The sequence below is a fragment of the Maniola hyperantus genome, chromosome 2 (assembly GCF_902806685.2).
Source record: "Maniola hyperantus chromosome 2, iAphHyp1.2, whole genome shotgun sequence".
Classification (NCBI taxonomy): Eukaryota; Metazoa; Arthropoda; class Insecta; order Lepidoptera; family Nymphalidae; genus Maniola; species Maniola hyperantus.
Window position 1 is genome coordinate 871893 of NC_048537.1, and position 27738 is coordinate 899630.

General features: G+C 42.2%; 1 protein-coding gene across 1 annotated transcript in view; it reads left to right on the forward strand.

Annotated features, from left to right (window-relative positions):
- The window catches only part of TppII (Tripeptidyl-peptidase II), a 34457-nt gene extending 7819 nt beyond the window's left edge, over positions 1 to 26638 (forward strand). The window contains exons 9-24 of the mRNA XM_034975119.2: positions 1054 to 1124; positions 1883 to 2022; positions 2461 to 2641; positions 5116 to 5281; positions 6112 to 6278; positions 6949 to 7127; positions 8700 to 8914; positions 9324 to 9558; positions 10170 to 10325; positions 11423 to 11511; positions 13185 to 13393; positions 14106 to 14217; positions 15685 to 15757; positions 16626 to 16711; positions 18881 to 19052; positions 20236 to 26638. Of these exons, the coding sequence (XP_034831010.1) occupies positions 1054 to 1124; positions 1883 to 2022; positions 2461 to 2641; positions 5116 to 5281; positions 6112 to 6278; positions 6949 to 7127; positions 8700 to 8914; positions 9324 to 9558; positions 10170 to 10325; positions 11423 to 11511; positions 13185 to 13393; positions 14106 to 14217; positions 15685 to 15757; positions 16626 to 16711; positions 18881 to 19052; positions 20236 to 20445 (2461 nt within the window). The 3' untranslated portion in view covers positions 20446 to 26638. The remainder of the gene's footprint in view (positions 1 to 1053; positions 1125 to 1882; positions 2023 to 2460; positions 2642 to 5115; positions 5282 to 6111; positions 6279 to 6948; positions 7128 to 8699; positions 8915 to 9323; positions 9559 to 10169; positions 10326 to 11422; positions 11512 to 13184; positions 13394 to 14105; positions 14218 to 15684; positions 15758 to 16625; positions 16712 to 18880; positions 19053 to 20235) is intronic.
- The last annotated feature ends 1100 nt before the right edge of the window (positions 26639 to 27738 follow it).

Below are 27738 nucleotides of genomic sequence, written 5' to 3' on the forward strand. Positions count from 1 at the left end.
CGCGGACGGGGCTGCTGGTCTATCCGTGTGTGCACCGGGAGGAGCCGTAGCGTCGGTAGCCAGGTATGTGTGTCAACGAAGATGATGCTAGCGGTATATTTGATAAGCGCGCGCGGGGCCCCGGGGGCCTTCAGCTGGAGCTTACGAGGCCCCTGCGCGGACGGAGCCGCCAGACTATCTGTGTGCGCGCCGGGAGGAGCCGTAGCGTCGGTAGCCAGGTATGTGTGTCAACGGAGATGATGGTAGCGGCATACACAATGCGCGCGCGCGGGGCCCCGGGGGCTTTCAGCTGGAGCTCGCGAGGCCCCTGCGCGGACGGGGCTGCTGGTCTATCCGTGTGTGCACCGGGAGGAGCCGTAGCGTCGGTAGCCAGGTATGTGTGTCAACGAAGATGATGCTAGCGGTATATTTGATAAGCGCGCGCGGGGCCCCGGGGGCCTTCAGCTGGAGCTCGCGAGGCCCCTGCGCGGACGGGGCTGCTGGTCTATCCGTGTGTGCACCGGGAGGAGCCGTAGCGTCGGTAGCCAGGTATGTGTGTCAACGAAGATGATGCTAGCGGTATATTTGATAAGCGCGCGCGGGGCCCCGGGGGCCTTCAGCTGGAGCTTACGAGGCCCCTGCGCGGACGGAGCCGCCAGACTATCTGTGTGCGCGCCGGGAGGAGCCGTAGCGTCGGTAGCCAGGTATGTGTGTCAACGGAGATGATGGTAGCGGCATACACAATGCGCGCGCGCGGGGCCCCGGGGGCTTTCAGCTGGGGCTCGCGAGGCCCCTGCGCGGAAGGGGCCGGGCCGCTGGACTATAAACTGTCTCCCAGTCTGCAAGAAACATTGATATTGAAAGTAGGTAGATATGACAAATCACTAATAAAATGACATGGCTCCAAGTGGCTTGTTTTTTTTCTAAATGAGAACAACAATTTATTCTAAAATGAAATTTAATAAAACTGTTAGAGCCTTATAACTTCTTAATTAATGGACGTAATAATTTCAAAAATAACATACCGAAAAGACAAAATTTTTCGTATTAAAAATATTAGTATGTATTTTGCAGGTTCACGTTGAGAAACTGTCAACTCATGAACGGCACATCTATGGCTGCGCCGCACGTCGCCGGAGCCGTAGGTATGTATTTTCATTATAGACTAACTTTAAGATTCAAAACACTAACAGTCATTAAATCCGTCATAATCAAATCAATCAAAAAAAAAATGTCATAGTCAAAAAAATGAGTACCTATACAGAGTATACTCATTTTTTGTATAACTTGTTTAACACGACAGATAATGACCCCACAGCTTTCGGGCCATAATGACAATTGCTTCAGGGTATTAGTTCTAGCCATATCTACCATAATTTTATGTTTTCCAGCAATATCAAAATAAAATTGTTTGTCATCTCAAGTGTTTAATTTAGACCAAAATTGCCCTTTGTATCATTTCATTTAGATTAATATCTTAGAAGATATCACGAAATTAAAATAATGGCGACGGCCGCGGCAGTCCGTGCGTGCAACGCGATTATGTCGCAGTGCGATTATATTGGAGGTAGGTAGTAGCTACCTACCAAGTAAAGACTTTTTGAACTCGAGGATCCAACTCCTAGCCTTGATGCTGTAAGGACTTGCATTCTTCATTCATGGTATCACCACGATGGTGATACCATGGGATTTTTAAAGAATCATGCGTTTAAATGTTTTTACGAAATTCGGTACTGAGATATCTTGCATCACGGGGACGGGCTCCTACGGATAGGTTACTTTTAGTCCTGGAAAATTAAAAGTTCCTACGGGATCATTAAAAATCTAAATCCTCGCGGGCGAAGCCGCGGGGATCAGCTAGTTATTTAATATTATAGATCACTGATTTGACCTCATATTCCAGCCGTGTTAATATCGGGGCTCAAAGCAAAAGAGCTTCCCTACTCGCCGTACTCGCTAAAGCGCGCGTTGGAGAACTCCGCACTCTATCTCGAGCACGTGGAGCCCTGGGCGCAGGGCTGCGGCCTGCTTAATGTGGAGAAGGTAGTTATTAATATTCTTCTCTATGTGAATGTGTTGCTGATCGCAAATCTCGAAGACAGCTGAACCGATTTCGCTAATTCTTTTTTCATAATATTCCTTGAAGTACGAGGATGGTTCTTACGGAGAGAAAAATTTAATTCAACCTCCCCATCAATTTTCTAAACTCCACCCGAGCGAAGCCGGGGCCCGGTCAGCTAGTTATATAAAAATTCATAGTTCTGACTCACTGAATGACTAACTGACTGATTTATATATCAACGCTGGTCCTAGAGACATGAAATTTTGAAGGTGTGTTCTTTGTGGGTGGACGACATCAGACGAGTCGCAGGAAGCCGCTGGATTCAGGCGGCGCAAGACTGTGGCATGTGGAAGTCCCTACAAGAGACCTATCGGTCGATGATGATGAACCCTAAAAAAGGTCTCTCTACTCTTATCCAGGCCTTCGACATCCTGACGAACTTCCACTCTCAGCCGGAACGTGACGTCACGTTCAACCTCAAGTGTGGAAGCCGCAACGCTAAAGGCGTGTTCTTACGGCCCAAGCTTGATGACGTCACGCCCAAGGACATCGGCATCACGGTCGAACCACAGTTCTTAGAGAACCATTTGGATGAAGAAAGTGAGTACACACACTTTATCATCATCATCGCCATCATCATCATCGTGACAAGCCCCCAAACCAAACTTGTTAAATTGACGATAGTGAAATAAAAATAAAAATAAAACCGGCCAAGTGCGAGTCAGGCTCGCGCAATGAGGGTTCCGTACTACAGTCCTATTTTTTCGACATTTTGCAGGATAATTAAAAATCTATGATACATAAAAATAAATAAAAATCTGTCTTAGAATGCACAGGTGAAAGCACCTTTCATATGATACCCCACTTGATATAGTTATCTTACTTAGAAAATTGAAAATACATTCTAATTATTAGTTCATGACTACAATTTAATTTTTTTGTGTGATGTAAGCCTAAATATTCACGGTTTTCAGTTTTTTTCCCAAATGTCAGCTATAGGATCTACCTACCTGCCAAATTTCATGATTCTAGGTCAACGGGAAGAACCCTGTAGGTTTCTTGACAGACAGACAGACAGACAACAAAGTGATCCTATAAGGGTTCCGTTTTTCCTTTTGACTTATCGAGCTGAATTTAGCATGTAGACAGCTATTACGAGTATGTCACTAAGAAAGAATTTTTGAAAGTTTAACCACTAAGGGGGCGAAATAGCGGTCCAAAATTTGTGTAGTCCACGCCGACCAAGTCGCGGACTTAAGCTAGAACATTGTGTGGATCAGGTCATCTTTTTAAAGAATTTTTTCAATTTTTTTTAAAGAAAATAAACTTCTAAATCTTTAAAAAAAAAACTTAAATCTAAAAAAAAACAACATTAAATTAAAACTAAAATAAATTAAATTAAATCTAAAACCTCGTCGAGACCACCGCAGCGAGGCATTGTACCCAAGATGCTGGCAGCATTACCCCTTTGGATAGCCAAACTAATTCTTTGACCAAGGTAGCTGCCAGCTCTCGGGTCCCCGGTTGACTCGACCAAAATAAACCATGTTTATTATGACTAATATTCCCCTTTCCCCTCCAACTAAGCGCTAAAGTTTGAACCGCCCACCTTTCGGATTTCAGTCCGCTCCTTTAACCGTTGACCTGGTAGAATGTGTAAGGTGTGACTGAACTGATGTAAGACCTACATGTACGCACTGCAGGGGACAAGTTATAGTTAATAGGATGTGTACAGCACACTTTGACTTTGTTCAGACTCAAGACACTGATACACATATGTACACACAAACACTCATACACACACACACACGTATTTTTAAGTTTCATATTGTTGTTATAAGTGTTTATTTGTTAATGATGGAGGAGGGAGAGCGGGGACCCTGAGATACAGGTTTTTGCAAACTTACTTCAGGGTCCCTGGCACAATTTTAAAAAGACCTTTTAAAACAAATAAATCATTTCATTTCATTTCAAATCATTTCATTTCACTGTTCACACAAACTTAAGTCTGAGCAGAGTCGAAAGTACGCTCTATGGAACGCAGCCTAAGGCCTCGTTTACGGAGACGCGGGGCGTCGCGCGTTGCGATGGGCGACACGGCCTGCACTGAATTTAAACATATGGCGTTGTATGAGTGCGTTTACGGAGAAGCAATTTTATACGCGTTTGTTTGAGATGGAGCGTTTTTTGCGGCCGAGCCCGCGGATGGCATCGACGCGTCCCACGCGGCGTTCATCGTGGCGACGCACGCGGCGGCAATTCTCGATGAAGCGATGCCCGCAGCGGAACCTTCTGCCCATAGAGCAGAAACAAAGAGATGTTGTATTAAGACTTCCCTATGAAATATCGAGTGACATTTTGCGGGGTGAGGGGTTGTGGAACGCCGCCCACTTCTCAATTTTCCATCTGCGGGTTAGTAGCAAAACTACTCGCTTAGCGACCTAACATCGATATATTGATGTCACTACATAGTTCAGCTATCTCACACTAGATGTCAATAAGTGTAGAAATTACGTATAAAATTACTTACAAATGAAATGTGATACCATTCATAGCATCAGAACGTCTGTCTGAATAACTTTGACACGATAAAACACAACACTTCATCCTTTTGTTCTTAAAAACGCGAAAACACACCGATAATACGAGTCTCAATATATGTGAACCTGACGAACGCAGACAGCATACTAACTAAGGCCCCGCCCACAGTGATGACGTCAGGACCTAGTTGAAAATCACAGTGCACAGTTGCTTAGGCCAACTCCTCTTTGTTTCTGCTCTATGCTTCTGCCAGTCTTTATTTGGAAATCGCATAACGCAGACGCATCCGCCGGGCACCGCCACTCTTCCCGCCTCGCATCTCTATGAACAACATCGTATATTGGCATATGTTTGTGATTACGCGTGCGATGCTAAGTGCCGCTTCACGCGCCGCCTCACCGTAAACAAAAGAAACGTACGACGCGACGCGCGACGCCCCGCGTCTCCGTAAACGCGGCCTAAGTCTTATCCTTCAAGTGCGTACTGGTAAGACACAGATACAAAAAAACGTATGTAGCGTGCGTGCGTTGCAGATAAGGGCGTGATACCCAGGCAGATCGCGTACGGACAGAGGCTCGCGCTGACGTGCGCGGCGCCGTGGGTGTCGCACCCTGCGCACGTGGACATGATGAACGCGCCGCGCCCCCTGGCGGTGCGCGTCAACATCGCCGCTCTGCCGCCCGGACCGCACTTTGCCAGGTAGGCCGTAGATAAGTAACAGCACCGCTCGACGCTGGAAAATGAAAATGAAAAATGAAAATGAAAATCTTTTTTTATTCGTATAAACTTTTACAAGTGCTTACGAATAGTCGGATGCATCTACCACTGGTTCGGAATGCCTTTCCTGCCGAGAAGAACCAGCAAGAAACTCGGCGGTTGCTCTTTTCAAATATTTGATATAGGTACAAAATTTTGCCATGTATAGTCATAGTCATAGTCATAGTCATTTATTCATAAATACACATTATACGTCAATTACAATAATTTAAATTCTTTTTCTTAATATTTAATAACATATTCTTGTTTCAAGAATAGATTTTTTAAAAATATAAAATAAAATAAATGTTTTAAACAATTTAGTCTTGGATCTTCCTTAGTAGAAATTCATTATAACTATAGAAAGACTCCTCGACAAGCCAGCTTTTCATTTGTATAAAATAGTATTTGCAGTCTTGTGCGTTGCCGGAACGAGCTGCAGGTTAAATCCACGCTCTTTTATCATTTAGATAATCTTCAATTGTGTAATATGCTTTTTTCAGGAGCATATTTTTAATAGATTTTTTAAACTTGTGCAAAGGTAAGTCCAAAATAGTTTGCGGGATTTTATTATAAAAGGTAATACCAATACTCACAAATGACTTTTGGACTTTCCTGAGGCGGAAGGCAGGAGCTGCAAGTTTGTTTCTGGGCATGTCTATGACATTCCTTTAGACAGCGGCTCGGGCAACAGCGTGGTCGGATCCTTATGCGTTAGTGTAACATATGTCTTGAAAAAAAAAAAAATTTATGAGACTCCCTTTTCCTTTCAGTATAAATGCGTACGACGTATCGTGCGTAGAGAAAGGGCCGGTGTTCCGTATACCCATCACAGTGCTGCAGCCGCAACCGCTGGCCATGTCGACGTCGGCCGCGCCACAGATAGACGAGAAAGACGTGCTGTTCAAACCCTCCACCATCAAGCGGCACATCATCGTGGGTGAGTTGAGTGTAGCAAGCGCCCCGGGCGCACGACGATCTTTAACTGCGAAGTTAGAAGGTATGGCGCTGTATGGGAACGGAATGAAACCAACCTAGCCGTGCCGCCGCAGCGATTTAGCGAAACCGATCAGAGGTACGGAACGTGCGGTGCTCCAGGCTTTCCAACGACTTAAGCTCAAAAGGGATAGAACCCAGAGCCGTAAAATCAGTTAAAAAAAACCCAACGAGCTGATTAGTTTGGGATCGTCCACAAGTCAAACAACTTATTGAAACTATGTAGTTTTTATGCTCCCGTGTTTATGTTGGCACCATTGCAAATCATACAATAATAAACCGTTCTAAGGAATATGGTGCTAACATAAAGTTAGGCGTCAAGTTATAGTACAGTGCGACAAGGCTCTCTTGGCACTTGAATGACATTGACAGGGGGACGCTCTTGGAGAACAAAGGCTTAATATTCAAACAAGAACAAAGAGGACACTTGACGGCAACGTTACTTCCTATTTTCGCCACGCGCCAAGATAGTCTTGTCGCACTGTAAGTGGACCATAAAGAAGTTTTCACTTCAACAGCCACGTGGCAGATTGCTTGTCCCATAGAGCTTCACAGCGTCATTCATAACCGATTATTTGAAAAAAATCTCATATTTTTCCCCGTGTTTTCGTTAGTCCCCTTGGAAGCGACGTGGGGCGTGGTCCGCATCCAAAGGCGCAGCGGGGAGAGCGGGGCGCGGTTCCTAGTGCACGCCATGCAGCTGGCGCCGCGACGGTCGTGTCGCGCGCACGACACGCACCGCATGTTAGCGCTGGCGCCGCTAGCGCCTGTTGCCGCTCCCTTCAAACTGCTGGTGAGTGAACACACACCTTGTACACGTTTTTGTCACCGGCTAGGCGTCCCTTGCCCCGCGAGCAACTCCTATCTTCTACACGGACCTCGTCTCATCGGCGGGGAACTACAACCGGCTACGGGAATTCGCGCACCATAGGCTACTTGACTCATATTTAATTTCGTCCAATAAATGATTATTTATATAGTATTTTGCTTAAAACAACGAAATATATCAATAACAATTATTAAAAACGCAGGATGGATATATAAATCCAATTTAAAAAAATACAATTTTTATTTTTATTTGAAACGCAGAAAACGCTGTCAGCCATGATGTGACGTCATTAAATATGTAAACAAAGAAATGTCAGTGTCAGAGTCAAGAAGGCGCCCCGGGAAAATGCCAAGAGCAAGTACCATACGGGCGCTCTCCTGCAATACGGCCCATATAACCGAGAGGTTGGTGGAGGGTTGACCTCACCCACCGGATTTGACACCAAATAATATGAGATACCAACTCATTAAGACTCGACTGCCTCAAGGCTGATGCTGAACAACTGCAGCCTCAGCTCACTAAAAAGGGCTGAAACAAATAGCCAGGAGCAGTTAGCAAAAGCTGCCTATGAAGACACACCAGGCTTGGCCTCTAGATAGACTTCGATAGACTTTGGAGTACGAGCCAACACTCTAGATTTTCTCTTCAGTCTCTTCATATCCCCTATATTTATACCCGGTTCAGGGTACCAGCTGAAAATTAGCGCTGTATGTTCTTGTGCAACAAGGCATACAGCATAATGCTGAGCTGGGACCCTTTTTCGTGTTGCGCCATACATGACGGTTTGTTCCGGCACTTCTTTTGCTTGAAGTGCGTTGGGCTTATGCTCAGGTGGAAGAAGCGCCGGAATAACCAGCTTTTTAGTTGTAAGATGTGATATGTGGCACAGTTTGTTAAATAAACATCTTTTTTAACGTTTAAACTACCGTGAGTGATTTCCATTATAAATACGGGTACGACGCACTACATACGATTCGACAAGGTTTCCGTATTGTCCCCGGAAAAGTTTCTAGTACCGCGGAAGATACGGGAAGCGATCGAAATTAGTCGCCACCCGAATTTCAATCGTGACAATGGATGGATGCTACCCTCAGCATGGAAACCGCTTTTTGACGCTAAGACAAGGGCATCAGTCGTGGGACGGGACACCATTAGCTCCGCGTGCCTGGATTTCGGTGACGGTTCCAGTGATGAAGAACAGCAGGAACTGTCGGGAGACGATCGGCAGCTGTCTCCCCCCCCCCCCCCCCCCAACCACCCTCACAACGGGCTCTACGGGCAGCGGCACGTGCGTCCCGCAGTCAAAACCGCGGCGCGTGCGCGGACGGACTCCCTTGAAAAAGGACCCCGGATGGGTTCGAAACTAGTCGGACTAACGTCGACTACACACGTGAGTAAGCCGGGACAGATAGTATTTATAAAAGTCTTTTCTTTTTTTCTTCCATATAGCTTCTCAACAACTGTCCATTGTTCTGTCTCTACTACTGCTTTTGACCTCAAGCTGAGCATTACAAATATTAAATTGCCTTTTCCCAGGGTGGCGTTACCTTGGAAGTGGTGATAGCCAAGTACTGGGCCAACATTGGCGACATCACTGTGGACTACAGCATAGAGTTCCACGGCCTCAAGCCGGACTTTGGGTCCAAGCTGACCATGAGCGCGGCATCGTTGGGAGCGGTGCAGCTGGCCGCGTTGAGGCCGCAGGAGGTCCAACCTTCTGCACAGCTCAAGCACATCGAACCCGTGTACAGGTATCTATTGACATTGCTAATATCCGCATTTTGGAGCAACTCAACTTGTCGAGACTCCACGTCACGAGTTAGAATAAGATTTCGGCTTTGTAGGGCGTCGTCTCTGTCACTCATACCTATGTGACATTTTGTCGGACTCAAAGACAGAGGCAACGCTCTACGAAACCGTGATATGATACGATACTGAGGATGAGGATGAGGATTTCCTCAGTATCGTATCATACACCCTTAAGAACATTATGGAGAACTCTCAGTGTGAAGTCTACCAATCCACATACGGCCAATGACTATGGCCAAAACCCTTCTCCTCTGAAAGGAGACCCGTGCTCTGTAGTGAGCCCGTGATGGGTTGATCATCATGATGATGACTACGATTTGATGCTAACGACGAGTAATGTGTTTCCCGCAGACCCGCGGAGTCCAAGCTGGTGCCGCTGACAGGCCGCGACGTGATCCCGCCCGGCCGCCAGATCTACCAGCTGCTCAACACTTACACGTTCCACATAGCCAAGGCCACGGAAGTGTCGCCCATCGTGCCGCTGCTGTGCGACATGCTGTACGAGTCAGAGTTCGAGGCGCAGATGTGGATGCTGCACAACAGCTGCAAGCAGCTGATGCTAGTGGGCGACGCTTACCCCTCCAAGGTGAGACATGCGGAGGGAGCAGCTGGTCCCCAGGCAGCACTAGCTGGTCAACCTATATGACAATAGGTGATTCTTGCTTCTGGCCACGGCCGTAGCCAGGAATTGATTTGGGGGGGGGGGGGGGGGGGGGGGATCCTGCCATAAACTTTTGCTCAACTTGTCAGAGTTAGTGTATGGCGACAGATGTGTACGGGAGCGGTGTGCAGGCTCGACCGTACCAAAGGGGAGATCTCCCACCGAGCGGTTGGTTGTGCTCGGTAGCGCCAGCTGGGCCGACGGTTGTATCTTGAAACTTCTATATATAGTCCAGATTGCAGAACACTCTGTTAGTGCGAGTACTGTCAGCGGTACATTTGTTCGGGACTACGTCATCGATTGAACAGCGCCATCTAGTTTATATTGTGGCAACCGCCACAGATGCAACTAGATGGCGCTATTCAATCGATAACATTTCATGACGTAGTCCCGAACAGTAACTAACAGAGTTTTGAACCTCTCCCCTTGAAGAAGGCTTCATGAACAAAATTATGCTTTAAAATAATCGGAATAAAAGTAACAATTTTCCCTGTATATTATGTGCTAGTAGTTTATCTTGTTTAATTTGTTGACAGTATTCTGCGAAAGTAGAGAAAGGCGAGTACACGCTCCGATTGTCGGTCCGTCACGAAAACCGCACGTTGCTGGAGCGGCTGTCGGAGCTGCCTGTCGTCATACAGCAACGCCTCGCGCAGCCCATCTCGCTCGACGCGTACTGCTCACAGCCACAGGTACCTTGCATGAGTTGGGTGGGAGGCTTCGGCCGTGGCTAGCTACCACTCTACCGGCAAATCCGTGCCGCCAAACGATTTAGCATACGTTAAAAATAGAGCCTTTAATATACGATATTGTTTGGTACTTGTACATCTCGATCCTGTAGGAGAACTAGAGTAACCGACATAGCTCAACGGGTCGCGAAGCTGAAGTGGCAATGGGCAGGGCACATAGTTCGTACAACCGATAGACGATGGGGTCCCATCCCAAGGTGCTGGAATGGCGACCTCGCACCGGAAGACGCAATGTTGGAATACCACCCCCCCCCCCCCCCCTTCCCCCCAGGCAGACAGATATCGGGCGATTCGCAGGAAGCCGCTGGATTCAGGCGGCGCAAGACAGGTGCGTGTGGAAGTCCCTACAAGAGACCTATGTCCAGTAGTGGACGTCTATCGGTTGATGATGATGACATGTCACGGCAACGGAAATGTCATTCACGTAATAATTGTCATCCGAAAAAGAGTTGTGTTATTCTTAGTCGCGCCTATAAGGTTTTTCAGTATACGCCTATAAGAAGGTTTTTCAGTATACGCCTATAAGAAGGTTTTTCAGTATACGCCTATAAGAAGGTTTTTCAGTATACGCCTATAAGAAGGTTTTTCAGTATACGCCTATAAGAAGGTTTTTCAGTATACGCCTATAAGAAGGTTTTTCAGTATACGCCTATAAGAAGGTTTTTCAGTATACGCCTATAAGAAGGTTTTTCAGTAGAGACGCTGTGGTAGCCTAGTGGTTAGGACGTCCGCCTTCCAATCGGAGGTCGGGGGTTCGATCCCGGACACGCACCTCTAACTTTTCGGAGTTATGTGCGTTTTTAAGTAATTAAAATATCACTTGCTTTAACGGTGAAGGAAAACATCGTGAGGAAACCTGCATGCCTGAGAGTTCTCCATAATGTTCTCAAAGGTATGTGAAGTCTGCCAATCCGCACTTGGCCAGCGTGGTGGACTGTGGCCAAAACCCTTCTCACTCTGAGAGGAGACCTGTGCTCTGTAGTGAGCCGGTGATGAGTATACGCCTATAAGAAGGATTTTCAATAGATTGCGATTTTCAGGCACTGACGGGCGGCAAAAAGTTCACCTCCGCGTCCATGTCTAGTGGCGACCTGCTGCCTCTGTACTTTACGCCCGTGCCGGCCGATAAGTAAGTGATTTTTGAGTTTTTAATATAAAAAAACCGGTCAAGTGCGAGTACGGAAAAGTGTACTATAAATAAGATTTATTTTGACATAATATGTATATACTTGACAATATAATTGATTATTTGGTAGCTAGCCCATATTGACATTGTTCTGAGGAGGTTATAAGTGTTCTGATTGATTTATGTATTATTTTATTTATTATTGTGACAAAAATTTTATAAATATTTATATATATATATTTTTTTTTAAATAAGCAAATTTAAAAGAATAATTAAAAAATACGTAAAATAATTCTAACATAATATTGCATGCCTTAGTATATAAGGTATTTGGCTGTACTTACCACAATGTATGACTAAGAACCATTGTAAACCCAAATAAGCAATAAATAATTTGATTTGATTTGATTTGATTTGATTTGAAGAATAGAATATTTTAGCGTTTAAACTACTGTGAGTGATTTCCATTATAAATACTATCTGTCCCGGCTTACTCACGTGTGTAGTCGACGTTAGCCCGAAGAATAGAATAAGAATAATTTATTTAGAATTTAGAATTTAGACACAAGAAACAAGTTTCCTACCCTCTGCACTAGGAAAACCCTGTATTGCAGAAGGCAGTTACAAGTTTTTTTTTTAAACTAAGGACTTAATATATTATATCTTATATAAATAGCCTCAATAGCTCAACCGGTAAAGGAGTGGACTGAAAACCGAAAGGTCGACGGTTCAAATCCCGCCCGTTGCACTATTGTGGTACCTACTCCTAGCACAAGCCTGACGCTTAGTTGGAGAGTAAAGGGGAATATTAGTCATTTTAACATGGCTAATATTCTTTTAAAATTATAATTAAAAAAAAAAAAACTAAAATTATAGGTAAGAGAATGAGTTTCCTACCCTCTACACTAGGAAAAAACCTGTGTTGCAGAAAGGCAGTTACAAATGTACTTCATTAGAGTGAGAAGGGTTTTGGCCATAGTCTATCACGCTGGCCATGTGTGGATTCGTAGACTTCACTTTTGAGAACATTATGGAGAACTCTGATGCATGCAGGTTTCCTCACGATGTTTTCCTTCACCGTTAAAGCAAGTGATATTTAATTAATTAAAACGCACATAATTCCGAAAAGTTAGAGGTGCGTGCCCGGCATCGAACCCCCGACCTCTGATTAGAAGGGGCGGACGTCCTAACCACTAGGCTATCACTGCTTTTTAAAAATTAAATGTACTTTGAATAAAATATTTGATTCTGATTCTGACCTTTAGAAGGAGAGTGCGGATTTGTAGAGCTTTGTCTCTGTCACTCATACCTATATGAGACAACGAGAGACACAATGCTCTACAAATCCGCCATCTCCTTCTAAAGGTCGATGTACATTACTTTCTGCCGCGCACTGCACTATATTTTTTTTTTATCTTCGCCACCCGCTCGTTTAAAAACCGATAGACGTTGAGGTCCCAAGGTGTTGGAATGGCGACCTCGCACCGGAAAGCGCAGCCTTCGAAGACCTCCTACTAGGTAGACGGACGATATCAGACGAGACGCAGGGAGCCGCTGGATGGCGGCGGCGCAAGACAGTGGCGTGTGGAAGTCCCTACAAGAGACCTATGTCCAGCTGTCGACGTCTATCTGTTGTTGGTGTAGATGATGATGATGATATTTTTATCGTATTCCAGGATAAGTCGGTCGAGCATATCCCCGGGCGTGACCCTCACAGGCGTGGTCACATTCGCGAAGGACGAGCTCGGCCACAAGGCCGACACGTACGGCGTGGCACTAGTGGCGTGCGAGGCGCCGCGCCGCGCGCCTCGAGACACGAGGCCGAGGCAGGACGACTACGCGGACGCTTACAAGGACTTCATCACCGCGTGGCTTCCCAAGCTGGGTAAGTTAACCTTTAAGGTTTTTTTCGTACTATCACATTGCTTTGGAAAGATTTCCGGCATCCATGTTTTCTAACTACATACTGCTCGAAGCCGCAAGCCTTGATTTTCCGGGATAAAAAGTAGCCTATGTCACTCTCCTGGTCTTTAACTATAACCATGCAAAAATCACTCCGATCCGTTGCTCCGTTGCGATGTGGTTGACGGACAAACCAACGAACCAATAAACCAACAAACAAACACACTTTCGCATTTATAATAAGGGTACTGATATAACTGGCTATCCTTAACACAGATCTAAAAATCTAGCTAGGATAGCCAGTTCTTGATCTTGTACCATTTTTAATATTGTATATGCTTATGTCCAAAAAAAAAATAATAATAAGGGTACTGATATAATAAGGGTACTGATATAATAAGGGTATTGATATAATAAGGGTACTGATATAATAAGGGTACTGATATAATAAGGGTACTGATATAATAAGGGTACTGATATAATAAGGGTATTGATATAATAAGGGTACTGATATAATAAGGGTACTGATATAATAAGGGTATTGATATAATAAGGGTACTGATATAATAAGGGTACTGATATAATAAGGGTACTGATATAATAAGGGTATTGATATAATAAGGGTACTGATATCGCTCTTGAGTATGTCTCACCCATAAATGTTGTTTGCAATAGCACGAATGATATTGTTGCAGAGGGCGAGAAGTTGGAGCAAGCGTACGAGGAGTTGGTGGAGAAGTTCCCCACGTACCTCGGCGCGCACGTGGCCTACTTACACGGCATCGACTCGCCCACCGACCCTAAAAAGTAACCTCATACTCATTATTATCTCTATATTATTGTACTATCTTTATTGATATATCCGAAAACAATAAAGGTAGTAAAATTATATTTATTTTGACAGCGACCCATCGACGCGTCCCATCTTAGGCCACATCATTACTTCCCATCAGGTGTGATCGTGGTCAAGCGTGCGCCTATAATGAATAAAAAATAGCTATGACTTAGTAAAATTATGTGATTTGAGGCCACTTCGTGCGTAAATAAACCATGTAGGAAACTACAAAATTGCAAAACTATCTTTACTTAATAATAATTTCAAATGTCCCTATTATTTCTAAATTAGCCGGTACTGTCCCACGTCTGGACAAAGGCCTCCCTCCGATCCTTCCACCATTTCCTATTCCGTGCCTCTTCAGGCCACGTAACTGCAAACTTACCTAACGCCAACGTCGCCTCGGCCTACCACGCTGGCGTTGATGGTTCTGGGGAGTTCAGAACGAAGCAGATTTTGCCCAAAAGTCATCTGGCATACGGCATACATGACCTGCCCAGACCCATTAGAGTGAAGCGGCTGCAAGGCCAACGTCAGCTACTCGCTCGTTAAATCCTCAAATCCTCAACAAAAAATATTTATTAATTTCCAAAAAAATTAACGAAGTACCAAACTTCAATCCACGTGGTTCACATATCACGCAGCTCGCTCTTGAGTATGACTGTAGGGGCCAATGACCTGGCAGGGGGAGGTTTCTCCGCGTGTCCCTCTGGCTAGCAGAGGGCACAATTATATATTTAGCATGTATGTATTGTTAATGTACCTAACTTTGCAATGCCCTAACGGGGCTTCATGTAACCATGAAATCAAATGAATAAATAAATCATAAATCATAAATAAACAGTGGACGAGGCGGAGGATGGGACGCCGGCGACGTGCGCGGAGTGCAGTTGACGCCCGTTGGGTCCCCGGGTGTGGTGTGGGGACCTCGTGAGCGGGGTCCCCGGTGGAGGGTCCGCCTCTGCGGATGTCGCTGGCTGGGTCGCGGTGGTTTGCTTCGGCGTTCCCGTGACCCAGTCGCCAGGCGACGCGCAGGAGCGAGTCCCACATACCTTCCCTCCAGTTGGCTGACTGGTTAGCTAGCTGGCTTCCAGGAGGGGGGGATGCGACGCATTTCCCAGCGTTAAAAAAAAGGGGCTGACTAAGCATTACTCGGTAGCTACCCGTTCTGGGTAGTCAGTCCCTACCAACCGGCCGTTGAGTCAACACGCGCTCACAAATAAACTCTGTTCCAAAGGTTCGAAGTGTATAATTAACTGTCCCAATATCATACTCCCCAAGACATCCCAACAGTAGTGAAGACAAAACCCTCACATTGGTGACCCCGACGTGAACTCATGTAAATGTTGATTGCAATAGTATACTCTCACGCTCGACTTGGAGCGTCCATGCAGAGTACTCTTAAACGCCGAACTTTAAGATGCCATGAAATTTTGCAGATTGCCGAGCGCGACGGAAGATCCCGACGTTACGACGGCGTGGTGCGAACAGCTTATCGCCATATCCGACAAGGTAAATCATCTAAACAATAAGTAAAAAGACATTTTAATCAAAGCTTTTTTACAGTACTAAAAAACCGGCCAAGTGCGAATCAGACTCGCGCACTGAGGGTTCCGTAGTACAATCGTATTTTATCGACATTTTTGCAACGATAAAAAATTTTTAGAGTTTCAGGTCTAAGTATGGGGAACCAAAAAATTTTTTTTTTCTATTTTTGTGTTAAAATCTTAATGCGGTTCACAGAATACATCTACTTACCAAGTTTCAACAGTATAGCTCTTATAGTTTCGGAAAAAAGTGGCTGGGACATACGGACGGACAGACAGACAGACATGACGAATCTATAAGGATTCCGTTTTTTGCCATTCGGTTACGGAACCCTAAAAAGAATGAATAGAGATGGAAGGGACTGGGCCTTATGTTTCAATCTTTTTTTTAGTACTTTCATTAACAATAGTAGATTGTTCAAACAAGGGACTAAAAAGAGATATTCCGTACGAGATTTGTAGCTTCCCGAGCGATATCGAGGAGCTATAGAGTCGTCTATGAATGGGCTTTAGTCCCGAGAATGTTACACTTTGATTACAAGGAAATGAAACAGTCGTCATCATCATCATCACCATCATCATCATCATCACCATCATCATCATCATCATCATCATCATCATCATCATCATCATCATCATCATCAACCGATAGACGTCCCTAGCCTCCTATGCTCGTATGCTGTGTGTCAAGCAGCGTTGTGTCTGTGTTGTAGGGAACTTTCCATACAACACTTTTTGCACGAGAGAATAAAAAGCAGTTATAGTCCGCTTACACTAGGCATAAAGAAGAACTTTACGAGCATGAGAAGTGAAAAAGTTTGTTTTGTCGGCAGGTCATAAAGCAGATCGAGCAGGAAAAGTTGCTGGCGTATCTCGGAATGAAGAACGACACGCGCCCTGACGCCACCAAAATTAAACTGTGCGTACGAACTGGTCGAAGTACAGTATAGATAGTCCAATGAGATTTCGGCTTTGTAAACTTTGTAGAGCGTTGTCTCTGTCACTCATACCCGTGTGACGTTTTGTCGGTCTCAACGATAAAGACAATGCTCTATCTCTATCTAAAGGTCGACCTACAATATTTCCTGCCGGGTATAGATTGTTCAATCCACGAAGACGCGCCCCACTATTTTTCGTTCGAAGAAACTACGGGTGCGGGGAGTGATCTTTGCCTAATTTGTCTTCTCGTGCGTGTGCCCACATCGCTGAGCGGTTCGTTACGACTTACGACAGAACTCACAATCTAACAGTACATAGCATATTTGCATTGTGACCAATTAGGACAATAAATTTTTTTTACAAAAAAAATAAAAATTGACTCCGTTACATAAACACTAAAAATTGAAAAATAATTTAATTTATTACCGAATATATTATGTATACAAGAGTTAATATAGTTCCCTAATAATACTTTTTGGTGCCGGTGCCAATTAGCTTTAGCTGCGCGAATCGTCTAGACTTCATATTTTTATGGGACTCCACAATGGCACCTCATTGGCACCGACCCCAAAAAATATTATTATGGAGCTATATTAACTCTTGTATACATAATATATTCGGTAATAAATTAAATTATTTTTCAATTTTTAGTGTTTATGTAACGAAGTCGGTTTTTATTTTTTTTGTAAAAAAATTTTATTTCACAATTTTTAGAGGTCCCATGGAATTATGCTATGACTGGTTAAAAATCTACTGTTTACTAAGCTATTACACTGATCGCGAGCAATTTACTCTTATCCGTTGAGGAGTTCCAGTATCTATCTTCGAAGATGTTCATCAGATCTTCACCAAATTGAAATGGGACCAACTTTGAAGTATACCTTTCAAACAAAAAAAGAATTTTCAAAATCGGTCCAGGCGTTTTTGAATAATCGGGGAACATACATAAAAAATAAAAAAAATAAAAGATTCCGACGAATTGAGAACCTCCTCCTTTTTTTGAAGTCGGTTAAAGAGGGGCGCGTCATCATGGATTGAACAATCTTACCCGGCAGGAAATATTGTACGTCGACCTTTAGAAAGAGATAGAGCGTTGTCTCTGTCGTTGGGACCGACAAAACATCACACATGAGTGACAACGCTCTAGAAAGCCGAAATCTCATTCGAAAGGTCGTTTTACAATATTTCGTATAATTTATTCCGAACCAGTGGTAAATTAAAACTACCTGACTATTCATAAGCACTTGTAAAAAGTTTACATGAATAAAAAAACATTCTATTCTATTCTATTCTATTCGTGCCGGGTACTGTACGAAGTCTTCCGGAAGTGTGCGGCGGGGTTGCAGTAGCGACAGCAGTAGCAATGCGACAGTTCATTTGCTGTCTCCGTTCTTCTTCTTATTTTGCTCTGTGGCTATTGCTGTCTCTCTCTAGCCAGACGTTTGACAGCAATGATCGCGAGATTCACGCCCGTCGCAAGCCTGTCGCGAGATACGTAATCACCCCGCAGTATTTTTTTTTATTTTTTATTTTATTTGTTTTTTGCAATCAACAGCGATATATACAATATAATTTTACATAATAACAGACTGAAAATAAGGCCAAATAGGGTTACAATTTTTTACAGATTACTTAAATAGATATTAAATATAAATTTATAACAGTAGGTACGTTTGATAATTTAAAAGTATTTCTTTGAAAATAAAAACAGCGATCAAACGAACAGGCCTGATGTAAAGCGATTGCCATTTGCCCATGCACATGCCCATGCACATGTGCTGCTGCAAATGTTCATGGGCATGTGCATGGGCAAATGTTCATGGGCATGTGCATGGGCAAATGTTCATGGGCATGTGCATGGGCAAATGTTCATGGGCATGTGCATGGGCAAATGTTCATGGGCATGTGCATGGGCAAATGTTCATGGGCATGTGCATGGGCAAATGGTCCTGATCCAGAGGAACAGACAATGCGTTGCCTGCCTTTCACACCGTCTATGTCGAAATCTAGTGGGAACACCGCTGAAGGGACTTGGTCCCACAGTCTGCATGAGCGCGTAAGAAATCTGGCACAATGGGCGGTCGATGTGCATCAGGCACCCGGGTGGTAGTGGATTTAGATCTTGACTTTGATCTTGATTTTGTTCCAGAGAGCAAGAAAAGCAGAAGGGCTACCTAATAGACGCCCTGTGTCGGAAAGGGACGGCGCTATGCAGGCTCAAGGCGTTAGCGCAGAGCAACGCGGCCAAAGAGAAGCTCGCCGATGCGTTGCAGACCAATATGGCCGACCTCATGAAGTTTACTGACCTCAGCGACGCTAAGGTGAGTCATTCCAGAGAGCAGGACAAACGGCTGACAGACCCCTGTGTCGGAAAGGGACGGCGCTATGCAGGCTCAAGGCGTTAGCGCAGAGCAACGCGGCCAAAGAGAAGCTCGCCGATGCGTTGCAGACCAATATGGCCGACCTCATGAAGTTTACTGACCTCAGCGACGCTAGGGTGAGTCATTCCAGAGAGCAGGACAAATGGCTGACAGACCCCTGTGTCGGAAAGGGACGGCGCTATGCAGGCTCAAGGCGTTAGCGCAGAGCAACGCGGCCAAAGAGAAGCTCGCCGATGCGTTGCACACCAATATGGCTGACCTCATGAAGTTTACTGACCTCAGCGACGCTAAGGTAAGTTTTCTGGAATTTCTTATCTCTACTAATCTAACTCTAAAATTCTTTTCTAAAACTCTAAAATTCGATTTCCAAAGCTCTAAATTCGTTTTTTTTTATCTGGCGACTTGTGAAACACACCCTTATAGTTTTAATATAATAATAAGTGATGCCCGCGACTTCGTCCGCGTGGATTTAGGTTTTTAAAAATCCCGTGGGAACTCTTTGATTTTCCGGGATAAAAAGTAGCCTATGTCCTTCCCCGGGATGCAAGCTATCTCGATACCAAATTTCATGAAAATCGGTTAAACGGATGGGTCATGAAAGGCTAGCAGACAGACAAACAGACAGACACACTTTCGCATTTATAATATTAAGTATGGATTAATGTCAACTTTTTTTGATAAAATCAACTTTATAAAACTACCATGCTGGCATAAAATGCAAGCGTCTATATAACATTACAATGGGGCCGATTCTCTTGTACACAATCTCTAAAGTAAACTAAATTAACAGGTCTAAATCCTAGTGCTATCCTTTTCCGCAAGCAACATTATGAAAGGGATAGCAATATATTTAGACGTGCCATTTTAGTTTAGTTTAGAGATTGTGTGCAAAGGAATTAGCCCCAATGCCACCGAAAAAATGTGTCGAATATTTTTAATCAAAATGTTTTCACGACGAAATCGTTGAACCTATTTCGATAAAAAAATGTTGCGACGAATTGAGAACCTTCTCCTTTTTTAAAGTCGGTTAAAAAGGCACAAAAATAGTTCTTGTGAGATTAAAAAAAATTCTTGTTGTCGTGGGCACCAGCTAGTTTATTTAAAAAAATATGTATAATTTCAGGCGATCCACTACGGGGTGTGGCACTGCTTCAGCCTCAAGCACTGGGGGCGCGCCTGCAAGCTGCTCGCCAAGATCCTCGAGGAGCGACCTTCCAAGGAGGTGGAGGAGCGGCTGGCGCAGGCCTACCGCCAGCTGGGCTGGAGCTACCTGGCGACTGCGACGCTCGCCGCGATACCCACCAAGTACCCGTCCGCGTACCGACCCTTCTGATCACACCACTATTTACTTACACATTGGGGCCAATTCTCTGGTACACAATTTCTAAACTACACTAAATTAACAGGTCTAAATATAGTGCTTTCCTTTTCCGCAAGCAACATTATGAAAGGGATAGCAATAGATTTCGACGTGATATTTTAGTTTAGTTTAGAGATTGTGTACAAAGGAATTAGCCACATTGGCACCGATTCTAAGCACAACCTAATTTTAGAGTATTCGCACCCTCTCCTTACTATTGTAATATGAAAAGGACAGAAGCAGTTTGACATTTCTAAATTTAATTTTTAGATGGTAAAACCCGTGATTTTAGCACGCACTCGCGAACCTACTGTTTAAATTTGTATTGTGCACTAAAATTTAGAGTCTTTAAATGTGAAAGTCATGTTCCGTTCCTTTTTTAGCATTAGTAAAAAGAAAAGGATGCAGATACTCTAAATTTAGTTTAGAGAGAGACTAGAGAATCGGGGCCATTGACGTCACACAGTCGCTTGCACATGCCTTAGGGTGCGTTTCCACTGACGCGGAGCTGGGCGGAGTTGAGCGGAAAAGAGTACCGCTTACATAGTTTCTACTAATACGGAGTGGAGATTTCGAGCACAATTGGCCAATTCATGGTCCGCTCCGCTCCACTTCGCCCAGGTCCGTGTCAGTGGAAATGCACCCTTAGGGCGTTTGTGCACTCACTCGTATTCGATTTGTATCCGTAATTCTTCGAAGTGACCGTCATACAAATACGAACTCATTCGATTCGTATTTTCACGAAATCCGTGATTTCACGATTCCAATTGTGCCCTGGATCCGTATTCGGTTTGTACTCGTTTTTTTATGTAAGAAAAAAAATGGCGATCAGTTTTTTTGCCTACATAAGAAATACGAATACGAACCGTATACGGATGGGTGCACAAACGCCTTTATTCTCGCGTTATTTGTACCAGATCCGTCCAATCACGTGACAAGACCGTCTCAGTGATTTAGGTCGGATCTGACCCAGCTTTTTTTGCGCAGATGCGGTTGTTTTCAGCTCTATTCAGGCGATTATAAGCTTGATCCTGATAGAAATAGAGTTTAATATTCTTTGAGTATGAATCTGAATGAACCGATTGACCATAGACAACATTCACTCAAACATAAGTTCATACAAAAAAAAAAGCAAGGAAATCATTCAAAGTAGAGCGCGCGGTTCTGTGGACACGACGGGTGGCGCCAGTTGAGCGCCAGATCCTATTTTTTTTGGCTAAAAATCGGCGCCATTTAAAGCAAATAATAGGTTTAAGCTATGGTGGACATTAGGTACCCATTACATGCCGTAATCAAAATTCATCAGTGAGCTATTTCAGCCAGTATAAGCAGGAACTCTTAGTGCGCTTTTATGTTGGGATTAGACGAATGAAATAATCATGAATGTTAATATAATTTTTATTTTAAGAACCTTTAAATTACTTATTGGTACAAATTCTGTTGTATACTAATTACTGACATAACTTTCAACTAAACATAGGGCCGCGATTACACCTGTCATTTTACTTACGTACGTAGCTTACGTAATTAACTTACGAATGAGATTTTTCGAGTACAGTATACTGAAAAATAAGTAAGATACCTTAAACTAGCGTTTCAAAATAACATTTTCTTTTAAATGGATTTATTAATTTACGCATTTATCGTATACTAGCTGATGCCCGCGACTTCGTCCGCGTGGAATTTGGTTTTTTAAAAATCCCGTGGGAACTCTTTGATTTTTCGGGATAAAAAGTAGCCTATATCACTCTACAGGTCTTGAACTATACACACGCAATAAATCACGTCGATCCGTTACTCCGTTGCGACGTGATTGAAGGACAAACCAACAAACAAACACACTTTGGCATTTATAATAAGGGTATTGATTCTTACAACTTATGTAAGTTGAAAAGTTATACTTACGTAAATAAAACTTACAATTGTAATCGCGGCCTAAAAGTTACTAGAGAATGAAAAGTGACTTTTTGTAATGTAATTGTATCTTAATTTTATCATATTAATGAACTTTTACCTAATTATAATATGATAATTATTATTAATTCAATTCTTAAAGCTTGACTTTAAACTCTGTTGTCGTTAGTATTAATGTTATCCGTATTTTCAATTTATTATATTAAATTATGTAAGTTTTACATTTTTACTCCCATGTAATAATTTGTAACTCAATTCAGTTATGTATTATTAATTATTATGTTATCAAATATAATTCAATTATAATATTTGTATAGTATTGTCCACAAGTTTAATTATTTTTACACTTGACAGACCTGAATTCATTTTCGCATTGTTTTATTTAACGAAATATCTCGCGTAGAAAATTTGCAATCGATTTCCTTCATCGATATAAGTTGAGGAGCTACTAGCTAGCAAACAAAATGGTTACTTTACAGGATCAGCAAAAAAATTTAATAAAACTAGCCGTTTTTATCGAAATAATAAAGTCAAATAATTTATTCAGCGTAGGTACCTACTACCCGCTACATTCATTAGAGAGAGCGGTATATTAATTTCTTTCGGCGGATACAGAATAGCCCACGTTGTTGTCAAAATATGTCAAATATGAAATAGTATAATAAACCGGGTATAATTAATATTGTAATATTATATGTTGTAGGGTGCTCGGCGTGTGCTCAAAACGACTAGGTGAATTTTTTTTTTTACATTTTTTTTTATATTTTTATATTAGACAATTATTATCTGTGTGATTAAATAAACAACGGAATTGTATCACCTCATTAGCTAATTAATTTGAAATGGTCTATGACATCATCTTCTTTATTATACTTAAAACTTACTCAAAAGAGCTAGAACCCAGAGCCGTAAAGCCAGTTAAAAAAATATACTTTAGTTTTCCTTAGTTTATTTAAAAGGTAAACAAGAAGCTTCTCGCTGAAATATTGACAATGACATCATGATACCAGTGGAAAACGTAACTGCAGAAGATCTAAAGCGCCTGGCAAATCGCGTCGCTTACGCGTTTCTCCGAGAAGGTTGCTGCGATTTGCTTATCTTTTAAGCAAACTAAGTAAGAGTAAAGTACAGTACGCGGCCGAAAGTAATATACATCGACCTTTAGAAGGAGATAGCTAATTTGTAGAGCACTGTCTCTGTCGTTGAGACTGACAAAACGTCACATACTATGAGTGACAGAGACAACGCTCTACAAAGCCGAAACGTCATTCTAATGGCCGATGTACATTACTTTCGGCCGCTTACTGTATATAGGGTGCCTACATCTAGATGACATAGTCCATTACAAACAATATAAACTTTTGGGCATATTACGAAACTTTGCTGCGCAACAATATAGCAATAATAATAGCGATTGTAGCATTGATTTAAGCATTTATCGCAATCAAAATCAAAAAAGTTTAGAAGCCTTAATAAAGATTGCGATGATCGCAATCGATAAGTTTCGTAATACAAAGCCTGGTAAAAGCAATACAGTACAGTATGTTAATACAGTAGAATATAACAGACTAAAAGGAAAAAATAGACAGAGCCTTCGCAAACCAATGTGTTCATAAGAATGAAGCCAGTTTATACGAAACTGAAAAAAGTAAAAACTTCTATTTTTAAAATTTACTTCTCATAATCTGAATCTTGACTGTCTTATTCCTCTGGACAGTGAAAAAGAGAAAAATAAAATAGAAAATTCCTTTGTTTTAAATATGTCAATTTAAATAAATGGTCTGATATTGTCAAAAAATTCCTATTGACCAATGTAGAGTCATAGGTTCGGCCTTTGGTAGAGCTCTATTAGACTTGAGACTTGACTAGTCAAATCTTTGAGTGGCTCAGACTAAGGCTGAGATCTATAGCGCACTTTGACTTTGGTCAGACTTAAGATTATAGATTTATGTGACAGATATAGCTCTGTCTCGTTTTAACTCTGTCTTAAGTCTAAGCTAAGTCAGAGTGCGCTTTATAGATCTCACTCTCAGACCTATAGAGCGTTGTTTGACTTTGCTCACACTTTACTAGTGTAAAAACAGATTAATGTCTCTAACATACACATCTGTTAAAGACATAAATCTGTCTCGTTTTGACTCGCAAGTAATTTCTCCATTGACAGCTTACATACAACACATTTGCATTTTGCTTCATCATTTTTTTTAACCATTTCATTGGCCCTGTCTATCTTTTCTCTTTTAGTCTGTGTATAAAATGGAATAATTAGTATGAAAATATTTAGTTAAGCTGACTTGACCGACTGCAGGGCCGCATGCTTATACATAGAAAATGTAATTAGGAGGGGTCTCGTCGCTCGCTCCATACATACGTAGCTCGGCTCTTATTTGTATACTACCCAATCAATCTCAAATGGGCATTTCCCTACTTTTGAATTTGATAAATATTATTACTTTATTAAAAACTAGGATAAAAATAATGACGTACGCTGAAAAAAATATTAAAATCCAACAAAGATTTACAAAGTTACACGCATTTTAATTTTGGGGTCTTCTATCCCTTTCTCACAAAACGAAAATTTGTATGAAATCGCACGAAGCTACTATGACATTAGTCAAAATGACGTCATGATTCTATATTGCTATCTCTGTCTAATCAGAAATATTTAAATGCTTATAAAGTGATAACCTTTTTGTTATTCGATCGATTTAATTAGTTTTTTCAGTTTACGTCATTATTTTTATCCTAGTTAATAAGTAATAAAAAAATTGGAGTCCCAATAAAATAAACCCACCCACCCAATAAAATTTTGTAGATGTGTTCTAGGAACTAAAATCTATCTCCGTGGTTGCCAAAGTATTCTTTCGCCTAATAAGTACATAACCATGTAACTTTAAAACTACATAGAGTATATGGCAGAAAGTAATGTACATCGGGAGACAGCAGATTTGTAGAGCGTTTTCTCTGTCGTTGAGACCGCCAAAACGTCATATAGGTATGAGTAACAGAGACAACGATGTACAAAGCCGAAATGTCATTACTTTCTGCCGCGTACTATAGTTATTTTTACGGGAATCTAGCAAAACACAGGTTTGTAGAACATGTTTACAAAATTAGATGAGTTTGATTGGTTAATATTCAAATGAAAACCAAACTACACAACGCGGCAGCGAATAATGCGCATCGGACTTTAGAATGACATTTCGGCTTTGTAGAGCGTTGTCTCTGTCACTCGAGCGTTGTCTCTGTCATGACGTTTTGTCGGTCTCAGACAATGCTCTACAAATCCGCTAAAGGTCGATGTACATTATTTTCTGCCGTGTACTGTAACGTATGTATGTGGAAAATTAAAACTACCTGACTATTCATAAGTACTTGTAAAAAACTTTTTTTAATTTTTTTTTTTGATTTTTTAAAATCATTCTATTCAAAAACATTCTATGGAGCGAGTGAAGTCGAGACCGCCGTTAAAGTTTATTCTATGAAATGTTTGTGACTAGACTAGACTTTTAGGGCGTAGCTTTAAGAGACTAAAAGCTGCTTTGGAAGACAAAAACATTTTTATGACTTCTATACACATGTAAATATTGGCACCGATTCTGAGCACAACCTAATTTTAGAGTATTCGCATCGTCTTCTTACTAATGTAATTTGAAAAGGACAGACGCAGTTTGACAGTTCTAAATTTAATTTCTAGATGGTAAAACCCGTGATTTTGAACCTACAGTTTAAATTTGTATTGTGCACTAAAATTTAGAGTCTTTAAATGTGAAAGTCATGTTCCGTTCCTTTTTTAGCATTGTTAAAAAGAAAAGGATGCAGATACTCTAAAGGAGATTGCCCATTTTCTTAGGAGCTTTGGGCCCCCCCTAATATAATTGTTATGTCACCATGGTTTTAATTTTATTTTGTAGACAAATAATTAACTCTTTATATTCTGCAAACGATTTCTATTTATTCACCCAGGTTATAAAGAAATCTTATTTTTTATATTGCTGATATTGAGGTTATATTTAATTAATACTTCTTCAAAATAAATGCATGTCTACGATTCTAACTGTAATTGTGGATATTTTCAATAATAGAGTGAAAAAAAGTCGTAATTAAACATAATCGTAAAAAAATAACACATTTTAAAAAAAATTAATTTAAGTTTTGACACGATGCCACAAAACAGGGCCAGTCCACGGGCGATCTCCTTTAGTTTAGAGAAAGACAAAGGAATCCGTGCCACTGTCCTTCTAATTTTGAGAGACGAGACTTCAAGACTCAGTTTTGAAGAGTGCTTGCGGCTTGTCTTGTAAGCTAAATATATATAAAGAAAAGGTGACTGACTGACTGACTGAGACTGATCTATCAACGCACAGCTCAAACTACTGAACGGATCGGGCTGAAATTTGGCATGCAGATAGCTGACATAACGTAAGCATCCGCTAAGAAAGGACTTTAAAAAAATCAACCCCTAAAGGGATGAAATAGGGGTTTGATATTTGTGTAGTCCACGCGGACGAAGTCGCGAGCATACGCTAGTAATTATTATGCAGTCAGCTTAAGTGCCCATTTTATTATACTTAGTATGAATTTTATAGTAAATATGATAGGTGAATAGATTTTATAGTTCGCAGTCGGTCAAGCTTGGTTGTTGACGTAATGTTATATGATGTGCGCTGTGCTTCGTCAAGGTTTAGATGTTTAAATGAATTGTTAACAAAGCACGAGAAATAAAATATTTGTGACAATTTTCATTGTAGTTTTAATCACAATCTCTCAAAAGTTCAAGCTAAGGTTTGCCTTTCAGGTATACATATTAATCTATGGGTTTGCCAAAGAACCACCACCTCCCATGGCCCCACCAACCTCGCGGTTATATGGGCCGAAACGCGGGAGGGCGCCCGTTCGGTACTTGCTCGGTGGCTCTTTCCCGGGCGCCTTCTTGACTCCCTACAAATTCTTTCTTTCTGTCCTTGTCCCTAATTGGTCTTTTGTGGTTGTTGGTTTTGTGGTGTGGTGGTTGGTGGTTTGCCAAAGAACCATGGAACGCAGTATACTTGGTATAAAACTAGCAGATCGCGTAAGGAATTCTGATATACGTCCCTTAACGCGAGTAGCTGACGTTGGCCTTGCAGCCGCTTTACTGCCTTTACTCAATTTAAAGAGCCTCAATAGCTCAACCGGTAAAGGAGTGGACTGAAAACCCCGCCCGTTGCACTATTGTCGTAACACAACGTAGCACAATTTGGAAAATAAACGTCTTTTCTTTCTTTTTCTTCTTTCTTTCTCTCTGAGCTGAGGTACGGGGGGGGGGGGGGGGGGGAGGACACACCGCCCACTTCCTAACTCCGGGCTAGTTAG